Source organism: Leishmania infantum, chromosome 31 (genome assembly GCF_000002875.2).
Source record: "Leishmania infantum JPCM5 genome chromosome 31".
Classification (NCBI taxonomy): Eukaryota; Euglenozoa; class Kinetoplastea; order Trypanosomatida; family Trypanosomatidae; genus Leishmania; species Leishmania infantum.
Genome location: NC_009415.2, coordinates 171437 through 189525, shown reverse-complemented (window position 1 = coordinate 189525; position 18089 = coordinate 171437). Strand labels below are relative to the sequence as shown.

Sequence of the window (18089 nt, the reverse complement as noted above, 5' to 3'; positions counted from 1 at the left end):
CCGCGCGAAGGGTTTCTTCGTCGCTGAGCCTACTTCTTTTCGCTCTCTTCGCTCAGCGCCACTCTCCCGGTATCTCTCTTCTCAAACCTATTAAAAGCGTTGTGTTCACTGGTTGCCCAGCACACGTAACATCCGTAACGAAAAGCAGGCGCGGTGGCACTTTCATCGGTTCAACCACCCGCCTCACTCCATCCCACCGCCCTCTGCGCCTTCTTTGCTCTGTGTGTGCGTGCGCGTGCGCGTTTTCGGATCGAAAACGAACATAGAAGTATACTAGCATCACGCGCACACGGCGCCGAGCAGTCCAACGCACACGCACACATACTCACATAACGATGGACCCGCCGAAGCACCACACCAACCGTGTGCCGACACTGTTTCAGCGCCCCTCCGGTGTATTCAACCGTCCGGTGGGCGTCTCACCCGCGCATAGCGCGCATTCGGTTTCGCCCGATCCGACTGCGATGTCACAGGACTCTCCGGCACGCATAGGCAGCTTTGCCACCACCTTTTTGGGCTCCAGTGGCACAAGCGTCGTCACGGTGCCCCCGGCACCACCGCAGCAGCAGAGCCCGCTGCAGCTCCGTTGCAACAGTGAGATGCGCTCCATCTGGTCGCCGCAACAGGTGTCACGAGTGCTTCAGGGCCTCCCGCTTGCGCACGCAGACTCGATAGCCGAAACGGAGCTACTGTCGAGGGGCTCCTGCTCAAAGAACGAGGAGGAGGCACGTGTCGAGGAGCTGCTAGATGGTCCTGCATCACTCTCAGCGGACCTAGCTGAGCTTGCTGCCCCACCCGCGCCGCATGAGATGAAGGAGTCGGCCACAGAGGAGGAGCCGCATGGGCTGAACTCGAATCCAGTCACCATCGACTCCTTCAGCGGCGGCGGCCGCACATCCTTTGCCCAACGTAGCTTTTTTGCCGAAGCGGCAGTGGAGATAACGTCACCCACCACCGCAGCAAGGCCGGAGAAGCTGCGCCGCGGCAAGGGGCCGCTCTTTGCGAGCCCTAACACGCCGCTGAGCTTGCAGGGTGCTGCACTGCGCTCGATGCCGCTGGAGAGAAGCGCGGCAGCGAGCGGCTTCCACAGTGCGGTGGCGCTGGCCGTGACAAAGATGCACCTGCCACTCAGCCCGACAAGAGGCGTACCATCAACATCTGTGCCTGCAGAGCCGCGCACATCGACGGGCGCCTCGTGCCAGTCGACTGCCGATACCGCTCACGTCAAGCTCCCCCCGCAGCCTCGACCACCCCAGCACACGCATCCACCCCCGCGATTCTGCGGTTCATCGTGCGGCTGGGATGCAGCGGCCACCTCCACCCAGTCCTCGCGTGCCGCGTTTGGCGCCAAGCGGCTACCGCCGCTGGCGACATTTAAGGGAGTCGACCCCTCCGTCAGGACCTCCATTGCGGACATCTCGCTGCACGACCCCCGGCAGGTGGGCACTGCTCCTCAAGCACCCTACCGCGAGTCATCCGACAGCAGCGCATCGTCACCGGTGGCGCTGCACGCCGACAACGAGTCCTCTCGCGTAATGTCTCCAAACGTTAGCAATCCCAGAACCGGTGCGACAAACGTGGGAGAGTCCTCCGCAGTAAAGTCGCTGCCGCACGCGAGCAGGTTCGACTCCAGTGGCGTCTTTCCCTCCCTCGCATTGCCTAGCGCGTCGGTAGCCCTTCTGAGCTCACAGGAAGAGGTTCGGCCGTCTCCGTCTTCTTTGCATACTCCACTGACTGACCGCTCTTCGCGGCGCAACACGTCGTCAAGTTCGCCGAGGCCTTCCTTTATCACCCGCGCCAACTCCACCGCTTTATCGACCTCTGCATCCCCTCATTATCCGATTTCGCTAACCCCGCTGCACCCTCCCACTTCCACGCTTGCCGCACAGCACTTCCCAGCCGGAGCGACTCGGGCACTGCGGAGCAGGCAACACGGTGTGCGATCTCCCCTGGAGGCCATTTGGCTGCGCAGCGAGGGCCTCTTGGCTCCCTCGGAGTCCATGTTGTCTGCCGAGGGGTGCAACAAGGTTGACAGCCCGATCTTGAACGCCGCCTCTCCCCCGCCTGCCGTTGCAGCACGTGATGCCGGTGCCCTTCTCGGATCTTCTTCGCAGCGGCAGTCGCAGCTCAATGTGCATGAGCTGTCGTCCTCTATGCTGTCGCACGAGATATCAACTGTGAGCAGTGGCGGCGGTGTGGTGCCGGGCAATGCTATGTCGTCGGCGGGGCCGCAACCAGCTGGGGAGCGGGAGCGGCGGTCTATGATGCAGCGAATCTTCCGGGAGCCCAAGAAGGGAGGGCAGAGAGTCTGGGTGAGCATCGTGGCGCCGGACTCACGTTCCTCGTCCGTTGACGCCAGCGAGAAATCGTAAAGCAGCAGCCATTGGAAGGAGCGAGAGGGAGGAGGGGGCGTTGTGAGGTGCTCGTTTCTTGTTTTTTTTTCTGTTTTCGTTTTCGCGTGTGTGCGTTAAAGTACATTAGTGTGTCGTTCTCCGTGACCGCTATACAACATTGACGACCATTCGATGGCGTCGCCTCCGTAGAGCTCTCCGTTTCTTCTGCGCTTCTCTTCACTGACACATATTTCTTTCTCTCCGCACCCCATATCATCAACTGGCGTGAAGCGGCTTAGAACAATGAAGGGGTTTGCTGGCTCTGACGGGTTGAGCTTGAGAAAGCATTATCATCATTAGCCGCAGTTGTACTTGGCTTGTGGCCGTTTTTCTTTATTTCTTGCGTTCACCAAGATGATGCCGATGCACTGCTCACAGCCACAGCATTGTCTCCTCCTCTTTCCATTTATCCCTTCGTTTCTCGTTTCGTGACGTCCACACACGCGCACCCGTAGTCAAGCACTTTCCAAACGTGCTCTCGTGTTGGTTCGCTGCTCCGTACTCTCCCTCTTTTTCGTTTACAGTGCAATCTCCTCCTCCTCCCCGCATATCTTCCTCTTCTCTGCATCTGCTCGAGTTTGCTCGTGCGTGTCTCTCTGTCTGTGCGTCTCCCCACGCGTGCCTCCTTGCTCCTCCAGCCCCCCTCCACCTCTATTTAATGAACGAAAGAGGGGAATCGGGTTGTGTCCGCTTGCCGTCCTCGCAAGGAAACGGACCCCCGAAAAAAGGAGCCGCATTTCGTTGAAACTGCACTGCTGCATGCGCCAGGGGTCCAAATCCCCGTGCTGGTGTATATGCGTGTGCTTCCTTGCAAATATAGTCGTGCCTGTCTTTCTGTCTATGCCTTTGGGCTGGCGCGTGCGGGAGAAGGCGGGCTTGTGTGTGATTGCTCATGAGCACGCACTTCTCCTTCCACCTCCTCCCCCTCCCACCTTTCGTGGTGCTTTCACCCCCCTCCCCACCACCACCATTGTCGGCATTTTTTCCCTTTCTCTTTTCTCTGTTGGCTTTGTTTACACGCCTCTTGCGCTCTTGTCTTCTGTGTTGCTCTCCGCCTCTCCCGTTCCTCATCCTGCTCCGCGGCTCGTTCCTTCTGCGGAGGGTAGGGGGCGTTTACGCTCCCTGACCGGTCATCCCTTCCACCCCTCCCTCCCTTGAGTACGTGTGTGTGTGTGGGTGCGCCGCATCCTTTTTTCTTAGCGGAGTTCACGGGCTTCTCGGATGCGTGTTTCTGTCGTTGTTCCGCTTCTTCTTTGTCGTATCACTTTCTCCTTTCCTCCGCGCAAGAGTGCGGGGGAGCCATCTGCGGCGTTTGAGTGTCGACGACTTTACCTAGCCGTGCTGCACAACGGAGCGAACTGGACGGCAGCCTTGTCGCATGGTAGTCAGGTGTGTTTATGCATTCCTGATGGACGTACACAGCTGGTTGTCGTAGGTGTGTGTGCAATGCAGGCTCGCCGGGGCCGCACTGCGGGGACGTGAGTACGCGAGAGTTCCCAGGTTGTGGGATGGAGAAGAAGGGGGTGAGGTTGACGGCCAAGGCAACGGCAACTAAACATGCCTCTTGTCTTCGCCGCACTACCACTCTTCTGCGACCCGCTCTTTTTTTCGTAGACAATATTCTAGGAAGTGCTGCAATGATCGCACTCTCCACGCCCCACGCCCCTCGCACCGAGTTCTCTCCTCTCCGTCGCTATTTTTCCGCACCGCAATCCACCCGCTTATTCCGCCGTTCCCCCCCTTTTTCGTCTTTTTTTTTCGTGCACGTGTGGCGACGCATCGCGCGCACTCTATTTTGATGGTTTCTAGTTTGTATCCCCCTCTCCTCCGTCCTTCCCTCATTTCTGCCCTCTTCTGCTCCGTATAAATAAATGTGTTTTCTTTTTTCCTTTTCGTTCCATCGTGTCACCGTCTCCAAACGCCTTGATACGTTGCCCTCCACACGTTTTGTGTGTGTGTTTGTGTGGAATGGCAGCAGCAGGAAGGACGAGATGGGGTTTGGTGATTTCTCCCCTTCTGCCACCAGCCAAGAAAATAAAATCTAACATCGCACAGGGCGGTGCCAAGCACGATCGTAAAAGGAGCTGCAGCTCGATCATAGCATCTTCCCTACTTCTCGTCTCTCATTTTTTGTGTCACTCATTGCCTCTGCTGTCTGGAGGTCGCGGTGAGTGGGGCGACGGGTATGGAGGACCCTCTCACACGTGCTGAGCTCACTTCAGTCTCTTCTGCGTCTTCATTTTTTTTTTCGTTAATCCAACGGCTTCCGCTTATTCTGCCGTGCCTTGTCTGTCCTTTTCGTGCGTTGGGGCATGAACACGCAGACAGACAGACGGACACGTACGCAAGCATAGAAGGAACCCCTGGCACACACGAGTAAACGCGTCCCGTCGTCTTCGCGAGTACTCTTCCGTGCCTTCTCCCTCTTTTCACCCTCCACTCGTTGATAGAACTCTCCCTTTAGCGTTGATCTTCCTGTGCACTTTTACGGACTACTGCTTGTCTTTGGTCTGTCTCTGCGTGTGTTTGTGTGTTTTGCATAGGCACGTTTTACCATTGCGTCTTTTCTATGTTTTTCTTTTTTTCTTCGTCTTTTGTTTGAGTCTTCTTGTGCATCTCTCTCTCTGGTCCGACCCACCCCCTCCGACGCCGCTGCATTTTAAGGTCTAGCTTGTCTTTCGCAGCTCCTCCCTCCTTCCCCCCTTTCCCTCCCCCTTGTGTTCCTTTTCTTCCCCTTCTTTTTTTCCCTTAAGCGTGCCCATTCTCTGCCGTACTGCACCCGCTCACTTCAGCTCTACCCCACGGTCCTGTCACAGGCTCGCGTCGCGTCTTGCGAAGCAGCGGTAGACACGCGGTACAGCCATCCGCCGACCCAGGCTTCCGAGCACGGCCTCTGGCCCAAACTCCACCCGCCCACCCGCCTCGCAGGTCGCCGCGCAGCCTCCCCCATCATTGCCGGTCACCACGCGGTGCAATCCTCCTCAGGCTGGCTCAGGGACCCCAAACCAGTAGACAGCGAGGGCTCCCGGTGGGTGGGTAGCATATGCTCGGGTCGCACGGACGCTTCACCCGCCATATGGGTGGCACAAGCGTGCTCACAGCTGCAGGCCGCTCCGACGCCACACCATCCGCGACCTGGCAACCGACATCGTCAGTAGCGATGCATCGGTCTCACCTCCTCACATCGTAGGCACCTGACTCTACCACTATCAGAGTTGGTTCAGCATTCATCAGGGGATAGGGGGAGGGGGACTGCCTGGCTCCTTCCCACGCCGAGTGGAGATGCTGGACCCTGAAATGCCGCACACACGGAGGGTGTCCCCCCTTTTCTGGGCACGGTCTCAGCGAACCAAAGAATTGCGCTCGCCGTTTTCGTTTCTACTCCACGGCCGTCAGTTGTGAGCACTCTCTCCGCTAGTCTGGTCGTTTCAAAGGCTTTCGCTTCTCCCTTGTACCAGTGCGCGTGTCTTCGTTCGTCTACAGCTCTCCCGCATCTTCTCCGCCCACCCCTATGTGTGGTACCTCATGACGCGGGCGTCTTTCTTCTGTTGCTCAAAGGGCCCGCTGCTGAGCCGGAGAAGCTGGCCAACCTGCTTTCTCTGCAGTGAGACAAGAAGCGAAAAACAAGTGGTAGTGCTTCGTTTACATTCGTGCGGCATGCACACTCTCAGAGAGAGAGGATAAAGCTTGGGCGTGTACGTGCACACATGCACGTCTACAGACATACAGTCAAACCACTTCTTACTGCTTGTTGTCCCCGCTTGCAGTCAACTGCTTCCATTTATGTTTCTCTCGGCCCCTCTGAGGTGCGCAGACACTGATGTGCCTTTCTCCATCCAGAACCAACACCCTCATCAAGAATGCACGCGGCGACAGTGCGTCCACCCTCTGTGCTTCCCTTTTTTTCTTGTTCATCCGGTATTCTCTTTGAGTGGGGCCTTGAATCGTTCATGAGTGAGGCTGGAAGCGTCCTACCTGCGCTCTTCGTCCTCTTGGTGCCCTTGTCGGATGTTGCTTCAAATTCATGCAAACCGTTGTGCGTTCATTGTCGAGAGTTTCTCTGTCCTTCATTCTTTTCTGTAGCTTCACCCCTCTCTCTTGTCCCGCTGGCCTCCACCTTTACTAACGTGGTTAGTGGTGCGTTGACGAAGTGCAGAGAAGTAGCGGCTGTGTGCGCGTGCTTGTCGATGTGCTTGCGCGATCTACCACCTTCCATTTTCTACGCGACCTTGTTTTTCTTTTTTTTTTTGCGTTTGCAGTGCCACTCAGTGCTTTCGTGAGACCCGATGCGGGTGGGTGGGGCCCTGATGGTGCGCCTGTGTTTGTGTGTCTGCAAGCAGGCGTACCTTCGTATGTGCAGGCAGATGCGCGCGCATGTGGAGAGAGACACGTGACGCGACGCCAGTCACTTGTGTGCGTGCGAGTATGCGCGAGAGCGCCAGGCCCGTTTTTGTGTCTTCTTGCGTTTCTGCTTATCCCTAATGCTGCACGGCGGCGAGTGGGCTCATGTCGACTACTAAATCCCATCACCTTTGCTTTCCTCTTGAGGTTTCAGTGGCCACGCCGTCGGCCATTTTGTCCGTGGTGGTTCTTCGTGGTTTGTGTGCCCGAATGCCGGGGTGAAGCTCAGCTGACCACGCTCCGCCTTCACAATCGATTGCATTTGCCTGCAAACCGGGATCGGACCCAGCTCAGTGTGCTACACGGCTGCTGCCGCCCTCACGAGGCCGCGCAGGGCTCGGAAACATGTGGACGTTCTTCTCTTGCTTGTGCGTGGTTTATGTTTTTGCTTTGTTACTAACGTGCCCTACCGCGTCTTGTGCGAGAGCTTGCCGAAGAGTTTGCCGGAGAGCGTGTTTATACCCCCCTCATCGTGTGCCACTTAGTTCGGTCTCTCCCACCGGCCAAGATGGCCGGTGCTTCGCCATGAAAGGCACTGCCGCGAAGTGGAATTGCAGCCTCATGGGGAGCAGAAGAAGCATGCGTGGCTGCCGCAGAAGCGGAAAAAAAGATGCGCTGCGCGAACCATCCGCCTGCTCTCCCCCTTCCTCCTCCTCCCCGTTTTGCGGAAGAAATGAGGCTCGCATACTTCCTCTGCATGCGGAGCCGTTCTTGTGGCCAACTCTTTTCTTCATGCTCCTCCCCCTTCTGCGAGCGTTACGATAAGCGATGATCGAGGGACAGCAATTGCTTCATCGGGCGAGCACAGTACCAGACAGCTATCCTACACTGTGACTCATGCACTGAATGCTTTGAGTAGTACAATGAAAATAAAAAGGAGAACATGCTACATGACGGCGCTGGAAGGACCGGAGGGGAGGCCTCCATCGGCACTGTCGACTGGCGGCTGCCGTGCTGAGGGCCCTAGATATGCCAAGAACGTCCCTCACTAACATACAGCCTATCAGCACTACGTCTTCAGCGACGCGCCAGAGTCTGGCGCGGCGCACTCAGCGAACGTTTGTGCGAGGAGGTGCGCGGAGGCGAAGGGGCTTTGCACACGTCGCACGATCGCGCCCCGCAAGCGCATGAGCTTCGTTGTATAGTTCATTTTTCCCGCTTTTCCGTCTCTCTGCGCCGTCTCTAGTTGTTAGCGTCGCCGCACCCAACTAGAGAGCGGAGCTCGAAGGCGTCTGCGCGACATGTTTGCTTCTCTGTGCCTTCATGCATGTCGCTCTTCTTTATCCTCTCTCATGTTCCTTTCCGTTCTTGACATGCTCCCCTTCTTTCGTCCCTCACCACGCTCCCCAACCCTTTACATCTACGCAGTGCATTCCGGAACGAAGGCAGGCTCTCACGGTGAGCCTGAGGCGTGTTATCCTCCCTGTGGTACGCTTTTGGACGCCGCCGATGTCTCTCGCAGCAGAGCAAACAGAGGCAGGCGCCCCTGCACGCAAGGCATCGAAGGTGGAGCCGCCGACGCGCAACCCGGATCCGCACTTCTGCAGCTACTATGTGACGCGCAAGCACAGATTCTGCCGCACCGAGTGCAGGCCTGGATCGCTATACTGCTGCACACACGACATCGCGGAGACAGGTGCATCTCCCTCCACTACACCACAAGCAGAGAAAGATGCGACATCATCACCGTCGGACGTTGCTGGCTTCAGGGGGGATATGCGAGTCCCTTGCCCCATCAACTCCAATCACACCGTCTACGCGTCGCGGCTTGAGAGACACGTTAAGGTGTGTCCGGACCTGCGCTACGTGACACACCAGCTGCCCTACTTTAGCAATGACAAACACGCGAATCGCGGAGCCGTGTTTGTTTCGAGTGCGTGCAATGCACCTCCAGGAGGGGAGAGCCAGCGGTGCACCCATCGCGATTTCTCTGCAGAGGGTCTGGCAGCTCTTATTCGCAAGGTGCATGAATGCTACGACTCATGTATCGCCCCTGACTTAGTCGTCTTGCGGCAACCGTCGAGGGACCGTGATGCAGCTTCAGGAGAGGTGGGTGACACGACGACGTCGCAGGCTACGACGTCCTGTCGCGGTTCTGCGCCCGTAGCCTGTGAAGAGATTGCGTCGCTGAAGCACGGGCCGCAGTACATGGGGCTAATTCGCTGCCTAAGCGATGTGGTTCGGCAGGCTCAGGACACCGACTCGATCCTCGTGGGCCGCTGCAGCAGCCACTGCGCACCAATTCACGTAGATGGTTTCTTGGAGTTCGGCGCCGGCAAGGGTGGCCTCTCCGCGGCGTTGCAGCAGCTCATTGTTCAGCGCCTCCAAGGCATTGACTGCACCACCACCTCTGTCGGTGAAGACGCGGAGGCAGGGACGGTTCCTCCGAGCCAGCGTGAAGCAACCGCGGAGACTTCACCCTTGACGCCATCAACACCGCAGTCGTCGTGGAGGTCGGGCTTTCTTGCGGAGGTAGCACAGCGGCCGCCGCTCGTGGTACTCGATATGAACGGCTTCCGGCGTAAGAGCGACGCGCGGGTGCGGCACTCTGCTGTTCCTTTGCAGCGCCTTCGCATCAACATCAAGGACGTGGACTTGACTCGAGCTTTTCTCTCTGAGATTCGCCCAGTGCCGAGCGGGGAGGGGGAGACGGCTGCAGCTGCGGTGCCGAGTGCCATCCCGCGACCCTTGGAGAACTGGGCTGTGCTCGGCAAACACCTTTGCGGCGCTTGCACAGACTTCGCGTTGTCCTGCCTCACAGAAAGCCCCTTACTCACATCGCAGGCGCAGGTGCGGCTGCCCATTGTGGTGATAGCGACCTGCTGCCACCACCGGTGCGAGCTCAAACATGTGAACCCACCCGAGCGAGTGGAAGTGTCACCTGCGCCGCTTGTGCTACCCGGCACCTCCTTCACCTGGTCCGAGCAGGAGTTTGCGGCGCTGGCCAGCATGTCCTCGTGGGCAGTGTGCGGCGACTTTGTCGACGAGGAGAGGCGCGCGGTGGGGCGTAAATGCAAGCGCATCATTGACCAGCTTCGCGTGCACTTTCTGCGTTACCTCGGCTACGTGGCTTTCCAATGCCAGTACACGACACGCGACGTGACGGAGGAGAATGTCTGTATTGTAGCCTTTCACGCTTCATGAGGGAGGAGTGGAAGGGGGCAGAGGTCGACGTGTTTGTCGCGTCTGGCTAACGGTAGCGTCTGGGCGTGCGTGTTGGCGTGTGCGACCGTCTTCCCCATCGAACGCCGACTCGGCTATGTTTTCTTCCGGTTTTGTTTACCGCCGCTGCTGGGGCACGGTGAGCGAAAGGCGAGACGGAGCTGTCCACCGTCCACATCGCCTCTTTCGGCACCGCTCTTGACGCCCTAATGGAGAAGCCGAACAGCCGCGAAAAAGTGAAGATGCAGACGCGTGTGTTCGCGCAGCACTGGCTGACATGACCCAACCGCCGACACGCGTCCTTTGCGATTCCGACCTGAGCAGACGGAGTGATAAAGGAGCGCGTCCTTCTGTGCCTTGCGTAGCGCACAGATGTTGCTCTTACCGTTCTCGGCCACGTGCCAGCACTGGCAGCGGCGCTTCCCTCATTTTTTTTTTGGAGCCTCGCACCCACTTCCACCGTGTTTTCACCTGCTCTTACATACACCCAGCGAATCAACGTCCGCCTTCAACGTTTGCGCAGTCGGCGCCTTCTTGCGCTACACTGTGCGGAGCCTCACCAACACGGCACCGGCACCTGTCCAAGTGCTCGGATCGTGGCGCATCTCTGTGCTCCCCTCCTACTCTCTCTTTGTGTTTCCTCTCGTGTGCGCAGCCGCAGAGGCTTGAGCGCATGTTCCTGATTAGCTGGTGTCTTGCGAACTGGAAACTTGTAGCTGCCGCTTTAGTCGCTATCGTATTCTTATCCCGCCGCGTCACGGCCTTGCCGCAACAGGAAGCACCGCCGGTGATGGAACAGCCAACAGCAGAGCCAGCCGAGGCAGACGGCCCAGCGCGTGGCCCAGCGCCACCGCCGCCCTCTGGGCGACCGGCGCCAAATGCACCAGGCGCCTCCCCACCGGCAATCGGTGACAGTGGAGAGACGCCAGCTCAGGGGGAGACGCTCGACCCCATCTTTGAGGAGATCACGAGCCTCTTCGCTAGCCGCAATCCCAAGCACGCCTTGCAAGGCTTGTCGGACGGCCTTCGGAATGCCGCCACAGGTGTTGGGCTTGGCCTGGCCGGCGTCGTGGCTGGCACTTATGGTGGCGCCAAGGAGGGCGGGTTGGGCGGAATGGCAAAGGGCTTTGGGGCTGGCGTGGCAGGCTTTGTTGGGTTGACCGGCTACGGCGCGTACGCCGGGGTGCGGCAGATCGTGCGTGGCGTCGGCAACACCCGCAGTGCTGTGAGCGAGGTGAGCAAGGGCGAGGCGTACTGGGACAGCAACGCGCAGGCGTGGGTTCGGGTGAACCTCGCCTGCGACTTCGAAAGGCTGCCACCGACAGACGAGGACTTGCTCGGCGAAGCGCGCAAGGCGTACGAGAAGGCAAAGAAGGACGGCACACTTCCCACGACGCTACCAGCCATGACGCCGAACGACTCGGCAGAGGGTGGGGAGGCTTCTGCAAGCAGTGCTACCACGGGTGCGGGAGCTGCTTCATTGCCGCAAGGGACGGACACGGGAGAGACGAAGCATGCGGCGGCAGAGCCGGTCAACTACTACGCCTTCCTAGGTGTGGAGTCAACAGCAACGTCGAGCGAGATACGAAAGGCTTACACTCGTAAGGCGCTAGAGATGCACCCCGACAAGAACCCCAATGACCCAAACGCCACCATCAAGTTCCAGGAGCTGAACAAGATCTACAACGTGCTCAGCCACGAGGACACCCGCGCGACGTACGACCGATACGGCACCGTCGATCCGATGAATGTGCCGGAGATGACGGGGAACCCGATGAAGGAGTTACTGGGGGCCGCCTTCCTGGAAGCGTTGGTGGGACCGCTGCACTTCTTCCTCGTCTTTGAGGGGGGCGTGCTTTTTACGGCAGAGATGCAACGCGAGCTGCATGCTCGTCGCCGGCTGCGTGTCGCAAAGAACCTGATCTCGTGGCTCGACAATGACGTATCTGGTTTTGAGTCTGCCCAGCTTGCGCTGCGCGACGCTGTCTCCACCGCCCTCGGCCCTGTTTTCGTATCCTACGTGGCGGAGGAGTACCACCTGGCCTCGCGCCAGCAGCTCCACGGAAGTAGCTGGAAACGAGAGATGGACAGCTGGTACTCATCGTGGGCCACGTCAGCGTCTTCGCTGTGGCACTGGACCACCATGGGTGCGCGCACCGCCCGACGGGCCTTTGTGGACAAAAACCTGGGCGAGGAAGACATCCTGCGCGTGCTGGCGGTGGCCAATGAGCGTGACGTACGGCAAATTGTGCTGCAGGCGTGCCGGCTTGTACTGTTTGACATGAGCGTAACTCCTGCGCAGCGCCAGCAGCGCGCGATGCGCCTGGAGGATCTGAGCGTGATGGCCATGAAAGAGGTTGCCCGCGAGGTGGCGTCGCGCGAGCGCATCGGCGCCTCGGAAGCCACCGCCGCTGCCGCGGAGAAAGGGGCGACTACCAAGACACCCGCCGACACCTCCAGCGTCACAGCCCCGCCGCTCTCTTAGCTCGCTTTCACCGCACCTCACTTGCATGAAGACTCTCGCTGCAGCTGACGCATTGCGTGAATTGAGGTGTTACCCTGCTGGGGCTGTGGTGTGCGTCGCTTGTGGTGCGGCGCGCCGGTATGCTAGCACACGCGCGCATTCGACAAGAATTATTGGACGTTGTCTATTCTTCTTTCCTCTTAACAAAGCAGCACAACCGAAGCATCGCTCACTTCCCCAGAGGGCGTCCGCCAACTCCTTTGCTCTCTCGCGATGTGCCTTCGCCGTTCACCTCCACGCAGAGATGCAGAAAAGGCGAGTGGGGGTGGCGGCTGCGTCAGGCAACGGTTTGCTATCGACGGTCTTTTGCAGAGGGCGCAGAAGGTTAGGGCGTCCCCTTCCCCGCTCGCTCTCATGATGCCATGATACATGCACCGAGCCAGTGGTGCCCCCCCCCCCCCCGGCCTCTGCGTCGGCCCACTCTGAGTGTCGGCAGACGATTTCGTGCCCTCATCACTGGCTGTGACACCCCTATCATTTCGCCTCTCCCCTTTACACGCCTCCCTCTCTCCATCACGTCTCCAACGCTCTCTCTTGCACTTCTTCTCGCATCCACCCCGCCCCTCACGTGCCCCGGCAGTATTCGTGTGCGCGGGCCCATACATATGGTCACCTGCCTCCTTCTCTTGATTTTGTTTTCTTTTCGATCCTCTCGTTTCGCTCCTGCGTCTTGTGCGCGGCCGTCGCTGTGCCCGCGTGCCTCACTCGCCATCTTTTCACCTCCCCCACCTCCTCATCGTTTGCTTCTCCTCTGTGGAGTGGGGGAGCCTCACCGCGCTCCCCACCACCACCCCCTCCTCCCGTCTCTCTCGCTCTCTCTCTTAAGTACACACGCCTCGACACATTCGACTGCCGCCCTCGCTCTTTTGTTTCGTGGCGTTGCTGCACATTCCTGCACCCCACATCCGCTACAAGGCGGCGTGTCTCTGCAGGAGCCGTCTACTCCTCCTATGCCGTTGGACGACCAAAGGCTTCTCTGACATCTCTTTCACCGCGGCAGAAGAGAGAGAGAGGTGCGCACGTAGTTCTGCGTGTGCGGGCTGCTACGCAGATCTGTGAGCGTGAGCTGTGCAAACTAGCAAAGTCGAAGCGCCGCAGAGATGCCCGGCTCCGGTAGCGCCGGCCCGAAGAGCAGGCCGGAGATGTGTAGGTCCCCTAACATGGAGGCTGCGAAGACGACAGCCTCATCCAGTGAGGCGCCGACTACCAACTCCGCGACAGCGGCGACAAGGGGAAGTCGTCGCGCTCAAGGCTGGCACTTGGCTGTAGGCGGTGGTGCCCCTCCCGGTACCGCCGGTGCCCATCACTCCGCGTTGGATGCCAAGATGCTGGGAAGTAGTGGTGCGAACAGCGGCATCGCTCTTAGATCCTCCGTGCAGTTTAGCAAAGATACTCGGTACAGCCAGAACAGCCCTAGCGTGCCGCGGGTGTTTCACGGCGCCGCGAGCGATGAAGCGGCCGACTTTCGTCAGAACATGGCCGACTTCCTGACGGTGATGTATGGCGACAAGACGGCCAGCGGCGTCGTGGGGATAGATGAAAAAAGTGTTGGCGCGCCACACGCCAAAGGAAAGGCGTTCGTTGCTGAGTCGGGCATCCCTGCTGCGCTGCTGGCAGCCGAAAGCGGGCCACTGCCGCGCGTGAGCTCCTCGGGTGGGGTGTCCCCGGGAAGCAAAGGCCCGCTCGTGAAGGGCCTCACTGCGAACAGCCGCCGCCACTCGCAAGGCGACCACATCGATACGCTCGTGGAGTCACTGGTGCGTGCCTACAGCCGCCGGACGACGTCAGCGCGCGGCGAGTTTCAAGGCACCACCGGGCCAGACGACGATAGGCCTATCACATACAACGTTGCCCGCCAGACCAACTACTGCCGTACACAGGCGTCCCCACGACTGAGCCGTGGCAACGGCGTCGGCGCCGGCAGCGGACACAATCACGAGGTTTCAGTGTTTGTGAGCCAGGCGATGGGCAACATCCTCAGCCCCGGCGGCATTCGAGGCCAAGGGGCCGTGTCGAATCGCTCTATCCTGTCCTCTCTTGGGCTGGACAGGAACCTCTTCAACTTGATGCCCTTCCAGACACGGAGCAACCTGGAGAATGTCACTGAAGAGGACTCCGACACGTTGTTGGAGCCGGTGTACGTGGGCAAGCAGGCGATGTTTCGCTCAGTGGGCACGCGGCCCAACATCAGCGACATCTCCGTCAGCAAGTCCATGCGAGGGGTGATGTCGTCAGCGCCGCGTGAGTGTGGCAAGAACGGGCACCGCAACACCACCCAAGTGCCACTGCGTGGTGACAGCGGTGGCCCTCGACGATCCAGCGGGGGCACTGTGCCGTTGTGGCAGAGGCAGGGACTAGGGAGGAGCAAACAGAGCCTTGACAGCGTTGAAGTGATGGACAAGAGCAGAGTGAATCAGCGAGGCGGCAGCGGCGCGGGCGGTAGCACGAAGAATAGGAACGCTACACTCTCTATGTCCCTTGACTCTAAGGCGCTCGGCAAGGCTGGCGGTGCGGACGAGGAGGATGACAGCTGGAGCGATGAGCCCGCCGGCATCCTGGCGACCAAGGTGATGGAGGGTGAGAGCCCTGCAATCGTCTCGTCTGCCCGAAGCCTCTTGGACTACTGCAAGACACGTGCTGACGTCACGCTGCAGAAGGCACTAGGGGCGCTGCAAGACGAGGAGCAGCTGAAGCGTGACGTCGTGATCGCCGTCGAGCACCAGTTGTGCGTGTACATCTATTCTCTGGAACGTGCGGAAAGGCCGAAGAAGGGCGGAGGGGCTGCGGGTATCAGCGATCGGAGAAAGGGGAGCGGAGAGAAATCCGCCAACTCGAATCTAGCAGCCGAACGTGAGAAGGTCACCAGCGGAGAAGCAGGCGCAGGCGGGTATCCGAGTAATCGTGACACTATGAACAGCGAGGTCGCCCCTCTCACGGGGAACGTCATGGACTTCTTACAAGAAAGCACTGCCGGGGCCAACCGCTCGAAGTCTCTGAAGTCTGCCTCGATGAAAATGTGAGTGAGCTGCGCTTTTGCTCGTGCGTGCGCGCGGTGTCTGCTCCTCCGGTGTGGATTACCCCGTAAGTGTGCATAAGAGGCACTTCCGAGTCGCCTTTTCTTATCCACTCTCTAGCTCTCTCCGTAGGTGGTGCCTTCGTCGTGGCAGATGCCCCTTTCATACCTCCCACCACCACCGGTGCTTCGAAACGCCCCATCCTTCCCCTCCTCACCGCTCCCCTCAAGGGGATTTGCGGCGAGAGCAACCTGTTTATGCTTTCCTTTTCCTCTCGTACTTCGTTAATTTCTTGTTTGCTCGTTGCTCTCCCGGCCCGCCCCCCTCCCCGCTCCGCACGCTCTGCTCGCCTGTCCTTCGTGTGCCCGTCTGTTTTTTTTTTTTCTTGGTCGGACCGCATCTCTGTTCCATGCCTATTCATGCTTGTTTTACACCTCCGCCGCGCATGTCTGGTGTACCTGCGCGGCAACGTTTTTTTTTTGCCTTTTTTTTGGAATTGTGGCGGTAGCGGAGGTACTGGTGGCGGTTGTGGCACCTCCGCTACTTCCTTCATCCTCCTTCATCCTCATGCCACCTTCATCGTGCAAAAAGCCCTTTGCCCTTTCTACGTATCCATTTATACAGGAGCAGCTATACAACGAACGCGCATGTGGAACGCACACGCACAAACTCTTTCTCTGTATTTTGCTTTACGAGGCGCCTGGGTGTCTGCGCCTGTGCGTGGACTCTCCTCTCGGGCTTGGCCTGCCGCGCTGGCATGGTGTGGGTCTCGCCGTTCTGTTTGGTTGTCACTCTTCTTTGTTGCTCCCCTCATGACCGGGAGGGTGGTGGTGGACACCTCAGCGTAGTATCAGGGTGCAGTACTCCCACCCTTAGTGTCGGCAGACAAGTCTGGCCTGGCGCCTTACCGGGGAGACTAGTGGTCATGGTCAGGCGTGTACCAGCCCACTGCGCATCCTGTCGGCTACTCGGCAACTATAGCAGGCTATGGGTACGTTGAGCGCAGACGCATGCTCATGCGTGGGTTTCTTCCGCCTGTGTGACACCCACTCGTGTGAGAGGCGTGCGGATTCAGAAGAAGGTGGAACGCCCCTGCGGCCACAGACGGAGGGCAGCGCCCTACCTGTCGCGTCACATGCGGGCAAGCCAACCCCAGACACGCCCCCTCCCCAGGCAACAACGCCGTCCTGAAGCTGGCCACAGGATGCGAATAAATGCGAGCACTGTGCGCGCTGTCATGCACAGCTGGCATGGTCTATCACGTCCGAAGAAGGCGCCCGGAGGCCGGGGGGCGGGGGAACGCGCGTGATGGGCGACAAAGGCGCAGAAGTATGCACACCGATCAGCCCCACAGCGCATGCGTGCGAAGTGTGCGGCGTCTCCTGCATCCGATCGGGGTGGGCTGATGCGGCGCAGGTGCCGGAAGCGTCCGCGGAGCACCCCGAGCTACACCATCGAGCTCTCCAGACTCCATTGTACAGAGTCTCGACACTATATTATGCAATGCCGCGGCCTGAGGCGACTGAGGGTGAAGCATGGCATACGCAGGCAGGATGCTCAGGGCCTCAGAGTGCCCTGGCTTGAGGCAGGCCAACTTCCGCCGTGAGCTCGTGCGGCGTGCACCTAGATCACCGCTTCCTCACTACCCGCACGACGGGCGCCGCTGCTTCCGTCCTGGAACAGGGGACTTGGTGCGGCCCGCTTGCATCACGACATTGCTGTCCACCCAGGCTCGTCAGACGCATGGCCCGGCTCGACGGCTGCACAGCTCGTCCGAGGCGACGAGGCTTTGGCCGTGTGCCTACGAAGACAGATGAGCTGCGCTTGTATGTGTATACATTTGAGGACGGCTCATTGTGGAACGGCAGGTCTCGAAACGAATACCCCCCTTCTTTCGCACCCCTGCTTACTCCCCTCTCTGAGCATTTACATCGTATCTTTGCCTCTCAGCCGGCTCACTATTTCTTTCTTGGTGTCGGCGTGTGTGGTGTGGTGCGTGTGTGTGTGCCTCGCGTGCGAGGCATTCCCTCTGCCCTCCCCCTCCCCTCCCGTCTTCCAGTCGCTGTTTCTTTTGGCTCTTGTGTACCGCTGTTTGAGCACCTCCACACACAGGCAGGTGCGCGGCACCCTGAAGCGTTCGGTGACTGCACAGTGGAGAAACACGATCAGCAGGGATCAGGGCAGGGGTACCACGTCATGCGGTGTCTCTACTCCCTCCTCGGCGGCGGATCGCTCACCCGCAGCTTTGGCACGAAGGCGTTGTTTTATTATTTTTTTTTTTTGACCTCGGCGCGTGTGCATCTGTCTGTGCGCCCGCTCATGTGTCTGCCGGTGCGCGGCATCTGTGCCGTCTTCCCCTCCTCCACGCTGCCACCTCCCCCACCCCCATCCATCCATCCATCCATCCACCCCATGTGCGTATCTTCTTTTTTCTGCCCCGTTCTCACTGTCTCGTGCGCTTTGTACGGGCCACTGCTGGTGAAGTAGCGGGGCGTTGCCGCGTACGGTGCCGGGCGGGAGGGGCCCACTGCCCTCCCTCTGCCTTCTCGCCCTTGGCCTGCCTTCTTTGCTTCGACGGCGTACTCCTTTGGCTTC

At 59.4% G+C, this 18089-nt stretch overlaps 4 protein-coding genes across 4 annotated transcripts; all 4 read left to right on the top strand.

Moving 5' to 3' along the window:
- Nucleotides 1–335: 335 nt before the first annotated feature.
- Nucleotides 336–2372, top strand: LINJ_31_0550 (hypothetical protein, unknown function; the record flags this gene model as incomplete). The annotated part of the gene is made up of 1 exon (XM_001467342.1): nt 336–2372. The coding sequence occupies one exon, from the start codon at nt 336–338 to the stop codon at nt 2370–2372; it is 2037 nt and encodes a 678-aa protein (XP_001467379.1).
- A 5685-nt stretch (nt 2373–8057) lies between these two features.
- Nucleotides 8058–9938, top strand: LINJ_31_0540 (conserved hypothetical protein; the record flags this gene model as incomplete). The annotated part of the gene is made up of 1 exon (XM_001467341.1): nt 8058–9938. One exon carries the CDS (start codon nt 8058–8060, stop codon nt 9936–9938), a length of 1881 nt encoding a protein of 626 aa, XP_001467378.1.
- Nucleotides 9939–10629: 691 nt separating this feature from the next.
- LINJ_31_0530 (conserved hypothetical protein) lies at nt 10630–12441 on the top strand (the record flags this gene model as incomplete). The annotated part of the gene is made up of 1 exon (XM_001467340.1): nt 10630–12441. One exon carries the CDS (start codon nt 10630–10632, stop codon nt 12439–12441), a length of 1812 nt encoding a protein of 603 aa, XP_001467377.1.
- A 1139-nt stretch (nt 12442–13580) lies between these two features.
- On the top strand, nt 13581–15500 carry LINJ_31_0520 (conserved hypothetical protein; the record flags this gene model as incomplete). Its single annotated transcript, XM_001467339.1, has 1 exon — nt 13581–15500. The coding sequence occupies one exon, from the start codon at nt 13581–13583 to the stop codon at nt 15498–15500; it is 1920 nt and encodes a 639-aa protein (XP_001467376.1).
- Between the last annotated feature and the right edge of the window lie 2589 nt (nt 15501–18089).